General features: G+C 39.5%; 1 protein-coding gene across 2 annotated transcripts in view; it reads right to left on the bottom strand.

The window, feature by feature from the left end:
• The window catches only part of PRRX1 (paired related homeobox 1), a 517,861-nt gene that overhangs the window by 167,534 nt on the left and 332,445 nt on the right, over positions 1-17,882 (bottom strand). For both annotated transcript variants that reach the window (XM_044085274.1, XM_044085273.1), the window contains exon 2: positions 3,839-4,014. In XM_044085274.1, coding sequence (XP_043941209.1) covers positions 3,839-4,014 — 176 coding nt within the window. The remainder of the gene's footprint in view (positions 1-3,838; positions 4,015-17,882) is intronic.

Here is a 17,882-nt window from a genome sequence, read left to right as displayed (position 1 = left end):
GAATGAGAGGGCATCCACTTTCCAAGCTAGTGGATGGAAGGTCCTTGTGCAAAATTTTTGAAGTTGGTGGTTGTGGGGGCTTGCAAACAGATCTATGTCTGGGCATCCCCATTTTTGAGCTATCATTGCAAATACTTGTGGATCTAGTTTCCATTCTTGTGGATCCATGATGTTTCTGCTTAGGTCGTCTGCCAATGTGGTTTTCTTTCCTGGCAGGAATTGTGCTTGTAATTGAACCTAATAAGACAATGCAGTGTTCCACAAGGTCATTGCTTGCCATCATAGAGGGTAGGAATGTGTGCCCCTTTGCTTGTTTATGTACAACATAACTGTGGTGTTGTCTGTCCTTATTAGTAGTTGTCCTGGGTGTAGAAGGTCCTTGAAAGCTGTTAGGGCATTCTGCACTGCTAGCATTTCTTTTTGATTGATATGCAGGTGTCTCTGATCTGTAGTCCATTTGCCCTGAATGCACTGTCCTGCCATGTGTGCTCCCCAGGCATAATCCGATGCATCTGTTGTCATAGTTTGCCTGGCTGTGGGTAAGGTGAAAGGCTGACCCTTGTTGAGGTGACATGCCTGTGCCCACCATAGAAACTCCTGTTGAAGGCAGGGAATGAGTGGAATCATTGTTTCCAAGCTGTGGCTGTGCTGAGTCCATACACTTTTCAGGTACCATTGTAATTTCCTCATATGCAGTTTTGCAAATGGTATTAGTAGTATGCAAGATGCCATGAATCCCAAGGCCTGCAGAATTTTTCTTGCAGGGAGTTGGGTCTTTGTTGCCATTATTTTGAAATATTGAAACAGCTGTCGTTGTTTGTCTGGCATGAGATAAGCCATCTGGGCCGTTGTATTCAAGCTGGCACCCAGGAATATTATGTTTTGTGAGGGCACTAGTTTTGATTTCTTTTCATTTACTGTGTACCCTAGGCAACTTAGAAGGTGTTTGACAAATGCCACATGCTGTAAAAGAATGTCCTTGCTTTCTGCTTGAATAAGACAGTCATCCAGGTATGGGTATATTTGAATTCCTCTTTGTCTGCAGTATGCAATTACTGGTGCCAGGCATTTTGTGAAGACCCTGGGTGCAGTAGATAAGCCAAAGGGCAGTGCAGAGAATTGATAATGTGTTAAACCTGCAATGAAGCGGAGGTATCTTCTGCAATTTTGTCTGATAGGGACATGCAGGTATGCCTCCTTGAGGTCCAAAGTGACTAGCCAAGCATTCTTTCCCAATATGGGAAGAAGCTGCTGTAGTGTTAGCATCTTGAATTTTGGCACTTGCAGATAGGTGTTCAGAATTGAAAGATCCAGAATGGGTCTCCATGCTTTGTCCTTTCTTGGAACTAGGAAGAGTCTTGAGTAAAATCCTTGTCCTTGCTCCTGTGAAGGTACCTGTTGAATGGCTCTCATGTTCATGAGAGCTGCAATTTTTTCTGTGCCTCTGCCCATTGATTTGGTGGCAGGTTTGGCATTCCTTTGATCCTTGGTAAGGTATGAAAGTGGAATCTGTATCCTTGAGAGACAATGTTTAGAATACATTTGTCTTTTCTGATGATGTGCCAGTTGTCTGCAAAAAATGCTAGTTTTCCTCCCAAGGGTGTTGCCAGGAGAGATTTGCTTGGTAGTTTGAGGATAGAGTCATTGTGTTTGTCTTCTGCTAGCTTGGGGCCTGTCTTCTCCTCCTTTCTGGGTAGCAGAGCCCCATTGGCGAGGTTTGTAAGGGCCCTGTGACTGAACTCTGCCCCTTGGGCATCTGTATTTGCCCATCTGTGATCTGTCTGAAGCTGGAAAGGACCAATTTTTTGTTGGACAATTTCTGCTGAAGCGAGGGGGTTGTACCTGCAAGAAATCCTTGACTGTTTGCATAGATTTAGCCTTATCCTCGATTTTCTTTAAAACCTCTTCTGCTTTGACACCAAATAATACATCTTGTTGTAAAGGTGCATCTAATAATTTTGCTTTAACATGGTCAGGAAGGGTTTTCTCTTTTAACCAAGCATGTCTACGAATGACAGAGCCAGTAACAGCTGCTCTACAGGAAGCTTCCAATGAATCAAATCCGCATTGTAAAGTATGCTTGCCCACCTGTTCAGCTGCATGCAACAGATCCTGCATTTCCTTGATTTCAGGCTGTTCTGAGTGTGTGCTCATTTTTTTTTTTAACTGAGACATCAGGAATTGTTGATATTTCAACATGTGAAACTGGCAATTTAATGCTCTCATAGCCAGAGTTGCAGAGGTGTATATTTTCTTTCCCCATCTATCTAGGGCTCTGGAATCTCTTTCAGAGGGCACGGGATTTTTAGCCATAGAAGCTTTTGCTCCCTTAGGACCTTGGGAAATGGTTTCTGGGTCAGCTATAGGGCTTTTATAAAGGAATTTGTGTGAGTCAGGTACTCTGTAGTATCTGTCTGGTTTGGCTGGAGCAGGAGGTAGAGAGTTTGGATTTAAACTAGACTCCAAGTAGACATCATCCACAATATCTAAAACAGGAGGGATAGCAAGAGGTCTGTGCTGGGGTAATAAAATGAACTCTCTGAGCCTTTTCTTAGAATCTGAGTAACCCTGGCCTTCCCAGTAGAAATGTTCCCTCATGGTATGTAATGTTTCCCCAAAGGAGTAGTCTTCAGGGGGAGATGCTGAGGGAATAGAGTCTTCAGCATCAGAATCCTCATAAGGTGGAAAAGTGTAATCCTGTTCCTCAGAAGAATCTGAGGAGAGAGAAACCTGGTCAGAGGATGCATAATCCTCCTCTTGTCTTGGTCTTTTATCAGGAGGGGGATGGGAACCCCTGATAAGGGTAATTAAATCTTCAGCCATCTTAAGCATCTGTTTCTTAGGCATGGGGCCTTGACCTGTAGACTGATGAACAGTTTTCTTAGGCTTTAAAGGAGTTTTAAGCTTAGCATAAGATTTAATGGTGAGTGTAGCCGGTCTGAAGACACCTTCTGCAACCGAAGGTGTTTCCTCTGCACCGGTGTTTAATTCTGCTCCGGTGTTTGTAGATGGCTGCGTCGGCCTAGTAGACTTCGCTTGGGAGTCGGCAGCTGTCTGGAGTTCCAGCTCTGTGGTCGTCAGGGGCTGCATAGGCGCCTCACTGAAAACCACAGAACCGGCGACAGGCCCAGCTGAGGCCTCGGGGTCTGGCTTATTCCTAGGCTGCCTGTCCTTGTCCTTGCATTTTTTTATGAATTGCGGTCGTCGGCTGCTCTGACGGCATGATATAATTAAATTTCCTACCAAAGTAATGCCATGCGAAGTCAAAACGGCGTTTGATAGTGCGTTTATTAAACCTAGCGCAAAACTGACAACCTGTGACGTCGTGGTCTGGACCTAGGCAAGGAATACAATAGGAATGGAAGTCCTTATGAGGTATTTGCTTCCCACAAGAAATGCAATTGTTAACTTTTTCTGACATCGGACTGAGGCAAGAAAATGTTCCCCAATGGGGTACTTAGCTTTATTGAAGACTTCGGACTGAAATTCAAATCGAAAATCTCAGGTGTCGGCCGACCGGCACTTGCGAACTGCTTCTGCTTCGGGCCCCGTGCGGCAAGAAAGACAGAAGAAAATGGCGTTGGATGCCTCTTATATACCCCTGGTGCACTGACGTCAGGGAAGAAGTGACAGCAACCGACGCCAGACCAAGACTTTGGAATTCGGGCCGACTGCGGGACCGCCTGACGGCAGGATAACCCAAGTGTGATGACTGCAGCAGGGTAACACGATGAACATCATAAATTCATAAATACCACTACATATATGCTGCAGAGGAGACAAATTAGTCAGATAATAATTGAACCAACACTGCAGCCAATGTTTTCTGCTTCATTACCTGAACTCTGGCCTCAGTGAGGTTAACTCTGCGAGCCAAGTCTTCTCGTACAAAGGCATCAGGGTAGTGCGTCCGTTCAAAAACCCTTTCTAATGCTTGCAGCTGGCTGCTGTTGAAGGTCGTTCTGTTTCGCCTCTGCTTCCTCTTCTTTTTCTGATCCAGGCTCATGTGATCATCTGTAACAGAAAGACATGCAGATTTCTGTCTTTATGTGTGTACAATGGGTGCTCATGTGATCATCTGTAACAGAAAAACATGCCGCTTTCTGTCTTTATGTGTGTACATGGGTGCTCATGTGATCATCTGTAACAGAAAGACATGCCGATTTCTGTCTTTATGTGTGTACATGGGTGCTCATGTGATCATCTGTAATAGAAAGACATGCCGCTTTCTGTCTTTATGTGTGTATTGGGTGCTCATGTGATCATCTGTAACAGAAAGACATGCCGATTTCTGTCTTTGTGTGTGTACATGGGTGCTCATGTGATCACCTGTAACAGAAAGACATGCCAATTTCTGTCTTTATGTGTGTATTGGGTGCTCATGTGATCATCTGTAACAGAAAGACATTCCAATTTCTGTCTTTACATGTGTACATTGGGTGCTCATGTGATTATCTGTAGCAGAAAGACATGCAGATTTCTATCTTTACATGTGTACATGGGTGCTCATGTGATCATCTGTAACAGAAAGACATGCAGATTTTTGTCATTACGTGTGTACATGGGTGCTCATGTGATCATCTGTAACAGAAAGACATGCAGATTTCTGTCTTTATGTGTGTACACATGACAAGCATTTCTTCATTTGTAATGCACATATGAAACTGCAGAGATCCACTGTCTAAAGTTGTTTTATGACTGCTAATACATTAATTTTTAAAAATTTAACTTTCCAGGTGGTTTAGTTTACTGCATTGTCAGGGTACATACAATACAGATGAACATTTCAGGAAAACTGCTTGCACCATTTCATGAACTAGACGTACAGAATAACGCTGCAGCTCCTTTCCACTGAAATATTTACTTTATCACTGCAGCCACCTGCATAAATAGTAAAGCTATCTGCAGCGGAAGGGGTAATTTTGCCAAACTAGGAGTGAGAGTACCTTTTATTTTACTATAGCTTTCTCCTCTTGCTCATAGTCTGATAATCTACCTTAGAAAAAGAAAGTCATCTGTTATGACTGATGTGCATTACTGACGGTCCTGCAACAATGAAAATAAAATCTGATTCTCCCAGTAAAACAAGTAGTGAATCGATGTTCTGTTATTAAAGCATTTATGTAAAAGGCAAGTCCAGCCCCACATCTTTGTCCCTTGTTAGCAATAGTACAGCAATGATAAGACTCTAATCTCTAAAATGCGAATATTATCTTTGCAACTTTACTAACAAGGTAACAATTTGCTGAAAAGTTAAGGATTTACAGTGTTAAATAAGGGTAAGAGGATACCCTACAATACTGTGGTACATAAGGGTAAGAGGGTACCCAATAATACAGTGGTGCATAATGGTAAAGGGATACCCTATAATACAGTGGTACATAAGGTAAGGGGATACCCTATAATATGTGGGGTACATAACGGTAAGGTGATACCCTATAGTACAGTGGTGCATAATGGAAAGGGGATACCCCATAATACAGTGGTACATAAGGTAAGGGGATACCCTATAATACATGGGGTACATAAGGACAAAGGGTTACCCTACAATACAGTGGTACAAAAGGGTAAAGGGATACTCTACAATACAGGTCATTTACTCCAATAGTCTTGATTTTCTTAGGAATGCAATTGCGGTACAAGGAATTACAAGAAATCACAAACAATTCTCTATCCCATCTTTCAGCTATGATCAATATTTCCGACTCTTTATTCATTTATAAATTAAATGTAGATAGGAGCAAAGCCAGGATTTTTGGATTTCTGTACCAACATATATAGGACATGAGTTTCTAATTAATTATCACTGGTGAGTTTGATCTAAACACAAAACATCGAACAAACTTATCAGTGCCAAAAGAAGTTATCACAAATGCAAACCAATAGGCTACTTTTGCTATTACCAAAAGTAAAACTAGAAACAACGTTTTACCTAGGAGGGTCCATCTAACCACCCCCAGAAATTAAATATACTAACTCCAGGATTGCATAAATTCAAAGAAAGAGCAAAATTCCTTGAATTATGTAATGGCCGATACAATGATCCCAGGACCAGCCTTAGACAAATTGTACCAATGTAACCAATCGCTCATGGGGCCCAGCACCAGGCTATGAATGAGTTACTCTGCATTATATAACCAGTGATTTGTCTGAGAGAGACACTGAAACAAAGTGCAACGCATTTTCCAAATGTTAGTCCTGCTCCCAGAGTAGCTACAAGTCTTGCTAGTAGAGCGGGCAGAAGTTCCCATCATGCAGTGCACTAGTGGCTCATCCAGTACTATTAGCAACTACATCTCCAAGTCTCTTGTATGGCTCATAGACAGAAAAGATACTCAGTCAACAGAACCGGCATTTTTGGGAAAACAGGTCAGCTCTCTTATTTTCAAGAAAGGCAAGAAAAAACTGCCTGGGAGTAAATAGAACTGCTCAGGCTCCCATTTTGGTCAATTACTGTTAAGTGCTCATCAAGGTTTTCAACATAAAACTGATCCAATTAGCCATCTGGATATGTGTACCAGTTCAGTTACTGTTCAAAAATAATAAAACCAGGTATAAGTTAAATTGATAAAAAGGAAATGTGTTTCTTTTGCATCTCTTGCTGACATGGGATTTATGACTGGTTACTAATGAATACAGTTGCAAGAAATACCTGTGGGATTGTCAGCCTTAGACATACACTAGTAAGCATAGCAATAAATATATTACCAGATATTGTGATTTGAAGTACAGTGGTAATGTAAGGGCAGGCAGGAAGAGAGGCATAAATCAGTGGCCCATCAAAAAAATAAAGCTTACCAAAGGCAAATCTGTGGTAAAGTTGGCCTCCCAGGCCAAGGACAACCACGACGTAGTCTTTAGCTATGTCTGCAGAAAGGCATACACAATTGTGTGCAGAGCTCATTGTAAATGGAGACATCTACACTGAGCCAGAAGATATAGCAAACCTCCTGGCTGATAAATTCAGCTCCAACTTTACCCCTCTCTCCCTCTCAACCTTCCTTCAGGAAATACCACCTCCCTGCTATCACTAGAGAACAGGTCCTTAATGGTCTCTCTAAGGGCAAGAACACTGCAATCAATGGGCCCAGACAATATCCCAGGATGCCTTCTAAATAGCATGAAACATGACCTATCAGACCCTCTGGAATTGCTATTTAACTGTAGCCTCCAAACAAGCTTTGTGCCTTATGAATGGAGAACAAGAACAGTCATCCCTCTGCACAAAAGTGGGCCATCTACAGACCCTGGAAACTACAAACATAAGTCTTACTTATAAGTAAATCCATGGAAAGAATTATCATGGAAATGATCAGTAGTGAAATAGTAAACCTCCAGACACTGGACCCAACCCAGTTTGGCTTTGTCAAGGGCAGGTCATGCCTACTCAGTCTGGTGGACTTCTTTGAGAAGGTCACCAAAGCAATGGATGAGGGCAAAATGGTTCACACTACCTACCTTGACCAGGCCAAGGCATTTGACACAATACTCAACTTGGATATTGTTGACAAACTCAAGAGGTTATGTACAAACCCATATGTCACCCAGTGGATAGCCAACTGGCTCATAGACAGGACCCAGGAAATTAGTACTGGGGAGTCCACCTCTACAAAGAGGTCAGTCACAAGTGGAGTCCCTAAGGGATCAGTCTTTGAACTACTCCTTTTTGGAATTTACTTATCTGAAGTCAAGGCCAATATCAATGGTCTCTGGCTGACTAAATTTGCAGATGATGTCATTGAATCCCACACTGACACAAATGTTCTCCAGGAAAAGCTGACACAGTCAAACAACTGGTGTCAGAGCCATGGATTAATACTAAATGTCAAGAAATGCATAACAGTATCCTTTGGGAAGTCATCTATCCTTGACAACTATCATATTGACATCACACCCCTTAAAGTTGACCCAGTAGTCAGGGACTTAGGGACACACACAGACAGTAATCTAGCCTTTGACCATCATGTGTCTGCAGTAGTAAGGACATGAGAGAGAAATTACAGGAGATGTTGGATAGGTTCATAGGTTCATAGGTTCATACTAGGCTATCTGCCCAAGGGCATTTATAAGCCTAGCCCAGAGTTTTGTGGCTTTCGCCACCCCTTTAGTTTGGAGGATACTATGCCCATTATTTTGCTGTGCCTCTGTCAAGCAGTGACACTGAGATAATCCCTGGGGTATATTTGCGATCTCCCATCCATTGGTCAAGATTTCTCTTGAACAATGCCAGCGAGGTGCTCTGCCTTACATGTACCGGGATTTTGTTCCACAGCATAGGGAGTCTCTGGGTGATGAATCTGTCCCTCCAGCATGTCCTATTAATAACCGTGTCAAGGTTTAAAACTCCCGCCCTTGTAGTTCTGAGGGATCTAGATTTTTTGAGGTGAAGCATGTTCATCAATTCTGGGTTGGACATGGCCTTGTATGTCAGGCACAGGTCAACTCTGAGCAGACGGTAAGCGACTGAATAGAGCTGGAGTTCCTTCAGTCGGGCAGCATAGGACATATTTTTGAGACCCTTTATCCTTTTGTTTGAGACCCTTTATCCTAGGCATAATCTAGGCATAATCTGTGGGTCCAGTAGTTTATTTTTGTTTTAATATTTAGTTTTACTTTTAATATATTCTTGATACCGATGTCTGAAATAGTCTTAAATTCAGGAAGCTAGTATAGAGGGAGGGTTGGGTGGTGTGGGGGTCAACTGGGAGGCCCTACTAAAATGGTTCAAATTGGGCCCAGAGTTGCTAACGCTGGCCCTGAATGAACTATTACAAAATTCGGTATACTGAACCAGCAACAAAAAAACAGGTTTTCAGCACACAATAAAATGTGTGCAGTGGTAATTCATATAACACTCATGGAATATTTATCAGCATGTATGCAATATAACTCACACTCTTTAAGTATAGCTCTCCCTCACAGGACAATACATTTCTAGACAGTAAACCATTTTCATAAATACCAAAGGGATTTTGTGAAATGCCGCAATTAAACTGAAGGTCCACTTAGCCAGACAGGCAAATTTGTTTAGAAAAATTTAAATAAACTAATGATAAACAGGACTTTTTATTTAAATTTCACTACTTAACACATCTAATTGAAGAAAGCAAATTATTTTTAAAGTATTCTTTTATTTGCATTAAACATTAGGGAAAAAAGACCAAATAAGTACTGATTATATGCCTGCACAGAGACAGGGGTTTGGAGGTTGTCACAATGGTTGAGATGTTTAGCTCACAGACTTAAGTACACGGCTTTATTCTTGCTTTGAGATGCATAGCTAGGCTTAAACCCGCCCCCCAGGGGTAGTTAGTATACTAATCACCTATGAACACGTACACAATTCCCAGTGGCACAGAGAATCCTTTTAATATCATTTATATGGAAAGGGAGTAGCTGATGGGACTGTTGTAATTGAAATGGTTAATGACACATGGAAAGGCAGGAGTTGTACCTCTTCCCTAGCCGTACATTTCAGAATCACTGTACAAAGCTGAACTACTCAGGTGGTTGGAAACAAATGGTACTGGGAGCAATTCACTGCTCATTTTCTCAGGATTCTGGTTCTGCTCAAAAACTCCGCAACTTGTATTAAAAAAATCTTAAATTATCTTTAGCCAACAGAACAGTAAGAACTCTAAAGTATTTTTAAAGTTTTGTGGGACATTAGAGTAAACCAAATAAATGGCTACTAGCCTTCACACATTTACTTGCCAAAACAATCACCAAAAAGAACATCATCACTCCAGCAGCTATTGGATTATGCAGTTTTCTGAAACAATTGAAACAACTTTATCAACAACTGATCACCAATCAGCTCAGCCTAAATCACTTACTTTTCAGCAAATGGGGTACCTTGTTAGTAAAGCTACTCAAACAATATCTGCATTTTGAAGATTAACTAATAATTTTGCATCACTTATTTATTCATTATACCTGTCTGAGACATGCCTCTGTCCAGATTTTCACACAACACACCACTCACTACTGTATCACATCCAATGCCCCATATTTATGGTCTGTTACTTAGAAAATTTGCAGTTTCCAGACAAATCATTAAGGACTGAAGTCATTAAATAATGACACACATTTGAGCTTTAGACGTAATATTGTTCAGGAAATGCATGCTGACACAAATCATGTTTTTCTAACAGATTTCTAAGCTCATAACAGCAATATTTAAAATATGTTCCTATTTTTGGGGGGTTTGTCCCCCATTATTTTAGGCTTTGTCAAGATTTGTTGTGTTAAGAGGTTGAGAGGTATGGTCTGGGAGAACTAAGTGAACATGTACCTCCAGGTTTATATTATACAGCTGTATCATATCCCAAAATAATGGCCCCTAACACATCACTCACTACTGTGTCATATCCTAAAATAATGGCCCCTAATACACCACTCACTACTGTGTTACATCCTAAAATAACTGTCCCTTATACACCACTAACTGCTGTGTCATATCCTAAAATAATTGCCCCTTACCACTTACTCCTGTGTCATATCCTAAAATAACTGCCCCTTACACACCACTCACTCCTGTGTCATATCCTAAAATAACTGCCCCTTACACACCACTCACTACTGAGTCATATCCTAAAATAACTGCCCCTTACACACCACTCACTACTGTGTCATATCCTAAAATAACTGCCCCTTATGCACCACTCACTACCATGTCATATCCTAAAATAACTGTCCGTTATGCACCATTCTCTACTGTCATATATCTTAAAATAACCGCACCTTACACACCACGCCTAAGCACTAACCTACCACTCCCCACCTACTGACGGTTTACCAAAGGATCAGGGATGGGTTTCTATTAGATGACCGAAGACGCATTCTTTCAAATGCGTCTTGGTCGAACTTGAAAAGATGAAAAGGCAAAATGAAGCGGCATATAAGCAAATTCTTTCCCTGGGAAAGAAATCACTTGGCCGCGTCCGTTACTTTGCCATTTTTGTCACTGTAGTGCGATCTCGGAGTTGGTATATTTAAGTAGGGTGTGTGGGGGGCACAGCCCCCACGTCAGGGGTTGGGGGGTGAAGCCCCCCACTTTATGTTATAAGTGCCTTTTATTTTTTTTTTTGGAACAGCGATTTTGTTCTAAGCGTTCAAGTTTGTAAGCTTTTGCTTACATGGGGTCGATAAATTATCGATCACTTTTCTAAGCATTCAATGATTTAATATAGACCCTCGGGGACAAATGCATCTGCCCAATTTTCTAAGAATTTTGTGCATGAACAAGTTAGTACATCTGGCAGACTAGAATGTTTTGTCACCCCTCCCCCTTTGTCATTACTCTAACTACACTTTAACTTCCTGAAGCAGTTTTCAGAAATACTTGTTTTCATAGGTTTATAGTTTAGTACTAATCTAACTGCCCTTGTGAGCCATTTTAAGCCTAGCCAATTATCCCTTGTGAGACTCAAACCCTGCACCTTGTGTTTGTAAGGTAAACACCTTAGCCATTAAGCCACCTGTTAGTGGACTTGATTGTGAAATCAATATTTTTTTAGCTAGGTTCCAGTCATTTTATTTTCCAGAAGTGAGCTGGGAAACAAAAAATATATATTTTTACTTCAATTTGTTGTCATTTAGAAAGCGTTCTTTATCAAGGCGATTCAGAATCTTTGTTATGGTAAAATGAATGGCCTAGAATTATATGGTTTACTTAGGAAAAGAGTGAAGTGAGCCAAACTTGGGTCTGTATGACTTAGCTTGTTAGCACTTCATAGCTTTAATCCTCCTGTGATATGTTATTAACATCACTATTGCAATCAAGGATAACAATAAACTGTTTTTTTTTTTTTTGCTGGTCCTCCTCAAAGATGCTGAATTAACCTATCCATTCCTCCTGTTCCAAGGGCTTTTATTTACCAAATACTTAAGCTCAGACTGTAGGTGAGACCTGAGCCACAGGAAGGTGCAGACATCATGGTGGGGGACTGTGTTTTTCTAGCTCTAAATCTCCTCTCCTACATGTCAGATCTATGGTAGGTTGGGTGGGCTATAGGAAGCTACCAGAGTGCATAGCCTCCTCCTAGGCCAAAAGGGTAGGCCATGTCTTCTCCAGTCTTTCTCCCTCCCTGCTCTGCATATTGTCTTTGAGATCTGGCCTCTATCAGAGCTCCATTAGGGAGATGCCAGCACATGGCACCCAGTATTATATTTTATTATATTTGGTTTAGTGTATGTGTAGAACATCATGACATTCTGGTCAGAGTCAAGAATGATGTAGGGCTATGTTTACCTTAGTATAATTGCCAGGAATGTTTGCGAACATGACAGCTGATTTGTTTCTCCCCCTTGGGTTTTCTTACAATTTGTTTTCTCCAGATCCCCAATAAGACTCCCCACTGGCACAGCTATAGGGTTGAGATCTCAGTTGAGTGGCCAAGCCAAGACCTCCAGCACTCTCCGTGTCCAACCAGTAATTCATGTCCCTGCCCAAGTAGCTGACACACACACTTTGAGGTTTGATTTATAAACACACACACACACACACACACACACACACACACACACACACACACACACACACACACACACACACATACACACACACCTGGGAAAGGCTGGCACAGGTTTATTAGCAATGCCCCCTTTTGCCCAGACTATAAGGTAGCTATTACTGCCACCAGCCAACTCTTTATCAGCTACTTTAAGGCCCTTAACAAAGGGTGTCCAATTTTACTGTGTAATGTTACTATCAATACAAATGGTAGTTTGATCAAGAGCAAGGCTGTTAGGAATGGCCCATACAGTGTCACCAAATAAATATGCAAGTACTCTTAGAGCTTAAATATATATATAAAGAGTCTAGTGTCAGTATATAACTCCGATTCTAGATGTTGTTATTTTTTTCAGTCTGAACATGTACTGTTGTTCTAGTTACTTGTTCTGGTTGTTCTAGATTCCTGTTCAAGGTGGTGGTGTCGACGACTAGCATGCTTTATGCATTTGTTTATAGCTGATGAATTTATTCACTTCCACATCCTACTGTAGACATGCATTTGCATTGGGAACTATGTCAAGATGATGTCCCATTCCATCACAGTCCCTTGGGTGACATATACAGTATGATATGGACGTAAACACACAAGGGTCTTTGTCTTACAAGTAGTGCTTTCACTAGACAACTTAATATAAGTTACTACTTGTGCTTGATGTTATGATAAATGGGAATTTTTATGAGCCTGAAAGAAATTAACATTTATAATACCATTGTGACCTAGTTTGACACAACTCATAAATAATGTTTTTCACACTTTGAAAAAAGAATAAAATAAAATAAAAAAATAGTAATGACCTAAAAAAAGTAAGTGCATTCTTCATTACATTAGAACAGACACAGGGCTTGTGAGATGCATTTATATACTGTTAGTCATGAAAGAAGCCATTTTTATTAAGTAAGCTACAAACATACAGGAAGTGTAGGTTTGAGTCCCACCAAAACTAAGGGAATGCTCTGTAATTTCTAGCAATTAGTTTAACAGTGTACCTTTTTTCCTCAGAAGAATTTGGCAAGTTTCCATAAAAAAGCAACATTAATAAAACACTAGATAGGAACAGCATATCCTGTTCTGCATGTCTGATATGAAGTACTTTTAGCAATGGCTGCTGCTATATAAAAGAGTATGTTTAGTGGATGTACTTCAGAAGTGCCATAAAACAAATTACCATAAATGTCTCTAGCTTCTTTTTCACATTTTCACAAGATAAATCATTTAGATAAAAGCCTTAAACCACTATACCAGTTAATAACAAACACTCTTTCAGGTTAGTGTATTCAAACAGTTAAGACAGATCCTGATTAAAACCAAGTGTCCCAAATAAATCTGTAGTGAGAAAGTCATTTTGGATTACTGCTGGTGTTTAAGATCCCAGCCAACAGAAAGCCTGGATTTAATTTTCCTCTGAAGTTCAGAAAAACTCCGGTATATCACAGCCTTAACAAGTGGTCTGTCAATGTTTATCTCACCACAGAGGCATTTGCAATACACATTCAGTCAGGCAAATGCTACTTTTTGTAAAATGCAGTTTAATTTTTATCAGACTCCAACATTTTTAGTAACTTTTTATATGAGCTATTTTGGTTATGGACAACACTATATAACTCTGCCAACATGTGTTATGCTCCTAACAGGAGCTTTCAAGAAGAGAAATTATTACAAAAAAACAGCACCCTTTTAAGAATTTCTAGCAGGATTTGCTTGATGTAGAATGTGTCCCTCTGAAAGCATTCAGAGTTAGTACCTGCAAGACCATCTAGACCTCATCTTCTGTCAGGATGGATCTTCCCGAGTATGAATTACTAATTGTTCACTGATCATCAGGTTCAACAGTAATGGCTTTGTCTTGTTACACAATAGAATCAATCCCCTACTTCCTCACCTAAGTCTGTGCCAGTTGCACATTAATCTGTCGTTTGTTCTACCTGCCTTATTCTTCTATATGAGAATATGAAAACAGGTAGAATTCTGTTATACTGAAAGAAGTGATTCACATTTACATATGCTCTACCCATAGTACACTTCATTAATGATCACAATGTGCCCATCAAAGGACAACTTCTGTCTCTAAACAGATATTTTAAAACAAATAACTGGCCCTGAATTTCAGCTGGAGGGTCAATAAGTAGCTTAAAAGTCCTTAGACATTCCCTGAAGGACTACAGCAGACCATAACTGTTTGTACTTAACCGAGCACTATATCCCAGAATATAAGCTGCAAACTAAACTTAGGTCAGCCTGTCCCTTGGCAGAAGAGCTACCTCTGTAGCAACAAAATGAAAAAATGATACAAGTGGTTGTAACCGGAAAATGTTCTTTAATACACAGTGTGTTTCAGGTACTGCAACTAAAAGACACAATTTTCATTTGCATCTGCATTTAGCCAGTTTAAAAATGTTGTCTTTTTACCCTCCCCCACATCAAACATGCATTCCAAAACAGGATAGCAAAATATGTAATAAAGTAAAACTTACATCATCTCATTCACCATATCCATTCTGAGTAGAACTATATATGAGAGTTGGCAGCTCTATTAGAGTGATGTGCCTATGGGCATGTAGGAGGTGATTACTGAGACTGTCCAATGTGCTGTATGAGACTTGTACAAGTTGGGGTTAGAGTGCTTGAAAGTATCTTATGTTAGGAAATTTGTCAAATGATATGAGTAAAGGAAAAATATTCTACCAGCTTTTTTAACAATAAAATTAATTCATTATTCCAATGGCTAGATCTTTTTACTCAAAACAATTTAACATATTCAGATATTTGTTGGAATAATCCCATCACCTGAATGGCATAAAAAAATCCCATGACCCCTAAATGTCTCATGAATATCAAAACATGAATAACATAAAAAGCTTAATTCAACATCCATAATAAATTAAAGAAATCCAGTGAATAAATACAATACAAAGACAAAGCTTTAAAAGCTTATTTTAAAAAAAAAAATATTAGTAAATAATGACTGCTTAATTTAATTCAGCACTTAACCTGCTAGGGGTTCTCCTCTCTCCTATATCTGACTCCTCAATGTCAGAAACATAAATAATATATACTTTTTTAATTTTCATTTTCACAACTGATGGAATACTGACAAAGAACATTTAAACTCTTATTAGTTTTAGTAGCCTACCAGCACTCATAGGTAAAATACTAGGAGAGCTGCCTTCTGTGCCATTTTAGCTCCAGCCAATTTCCCAAAGGTGAGAATCAGACCTTGTACCTTGTGTCTGTCAGGTAAACACCTTAACCATTATGCCAAGCATCTGGTCCATCTAGAAACTGGCAAAGAAGGAAAAAAACACGCCAAGTCCAAAAATATTATTGTAAGCGCTTTTGTTTACTTGAAATCAGCAAACTTCTTCAGACAAAGGTTAAAACATTATTACAAAGCTTAAATAGACAAAATAAATGACATCACCACCCATTAAAGTAAGGCGAACCTCCGTTTAAAGGGCTATAACCAAATAAATAAAAATACAACTACATGAAACATTTCCAAGGGACCAATACATGGTAAAGAAAAAAATAAATAAAAACACAAATATATGTGAATGTACAAATATATACAAATGATTATTATTACCTATTAAGAGCCCTCATTCTTAAAATGCTTTTGATAGAAACAAAGTCATTAAGGCCTGGGGGAACATGGGCATTCAATTTCAATTGCCAAATTAATTCTTTCTCATCTAACTTCAGGAACACTGGTCCACCCCCAACATTGTCATCAATTTTATCAATGACCAGAAAAACAAATCCATGTGTAGGAAAATCCTTAATATGCCTAGCTAGGGCATTATTCAAATTCATTTTACTAATAGAATACAAGTGTTCATAAATTCTATTTTTAAGGGGTCTTTCTGTTCTGCCAACATAAAACGCAGAACATACAGAGCAAGAACTCAAATACACAACCCCTCTTGAATTACAATTAAACCTACCCCTAATGTAATATTTTTTGTTATGTATTACAAAGGAATTCCTAACATTAATATATTTACACCGACAGCAAGCCCCACATTTTACCATCCCACAATGTGGTAAATATTGTTTAGGAGTCCCATTCTCCAGAATACCTTTTAAGTTCCTTCCCTTTCTAAATACTACATAAGGCGAATCACCCACTCTATTTTTAACAATATTGTCCTGCAAAAGAAAACACCAATTCTTAATAATAGATTTCAATAAAGGGGCATCTAGCGAGAAAGTAGTAATAAAACTCAAATTGAACACTTGTATTCTATTAGTAAAATGAATTTGAATAATGCCCTAGCTAGGCTTATTAAGGATTTTCCTACACATGGATTTGTTTTTCTGGTCATTGATAAAATTGATGACATTGTTAGGGGTGGACCAGTGTCCTTGAAGTTAGATGAGAAATAATTAATTTGGCAATTGAAATTGAATGCCCAGGTTCCCCCAGGCCTTAATGACTTTGTGTCTATCAAAAGCATTTTAAGAATGAGGGCTCTTAATAGGTAATAATAGTCATTTGTATATATTTGTACATTCACATATATTTGTGTTTTTATTTATTTTTTCTTTACCATGTATTGGTACCTTGGAAATGTTTCATGTAGTTGTATTTTTATTTATTTGGTTATAGCCCCTTTAAACAGAGGTTTGTCTTTCATTAATGGGTGGTAATGTCATTTATTTTGTCTATTTAAGCTTTGTAATAATGTTTTAACCTTTGTCTGAAGAAGTTTGCTGATTTCACGTAAACAAAAGCGCCTGCAATAATATTTTTGGACTTGGCGTGTTTTTTTCCTTCTTTGCCAGTTTCTAGTTTGTTGTTTCATTTAACTGGTCCATCTAGTCCATTCCCGCTAGTTACTACAATATACACACCTGCCATAAAGGGCAGTTTCCAAATCCTGGTCCATCCTGGCCATCCCCACTAGTTACTACAATATATACCTGCCATAATGGGTGGACAGTTTCTCAACATTTTTTCAGCCAGCCTGATTGACATGGGCATCCTGAGGCAATGTAGCAATTGCCTCATGTATACCAGCAACTATGTGCTCCTACAGCAAACAAATACAGTATGAGAGAGATGTATCTATAGCATGAAATTAGAATCAGTCCTCTCACATAAACAACAAACAAGACAGCCAACAGGTTGTCAGCGCACATACCTCTCCACTCGCACAAGATAAGGTTAAAACACATAAACCCACATATGCAGAGGTACTCTCTAAGAGCCTACTTAAAAGACCAGAGACCTCCCAAACAAACAATACACACATACTGGTAGTAGCTGAATTTGTTGAAATGTTTAACAGGCATGGTTTGGAACTGATGGAGAAAATTATAAAAAATAATGACAAGAAATTAAGTGTGCTCATTGAACAAGCAGAG

Source organism: Protopterus annectens, chromosome 10.part0 (assembly GCF_019279795.1).
Source record: "Protopterus annectens isolate FY-2018-M chromosome 10.part0, PAN1.0, whole genome shotgun sequence".
Taxonomy (NCBI): Eukaryota; Metazoa; Chordata; order Ceratodontiformes; family Protopteridae; genus Protopterus; species Protopterus annectens.
Note: the sequence above shows the minus strand (reverse complement) of the source record. Positions and strands in the feature narration are given on the sequence as shown.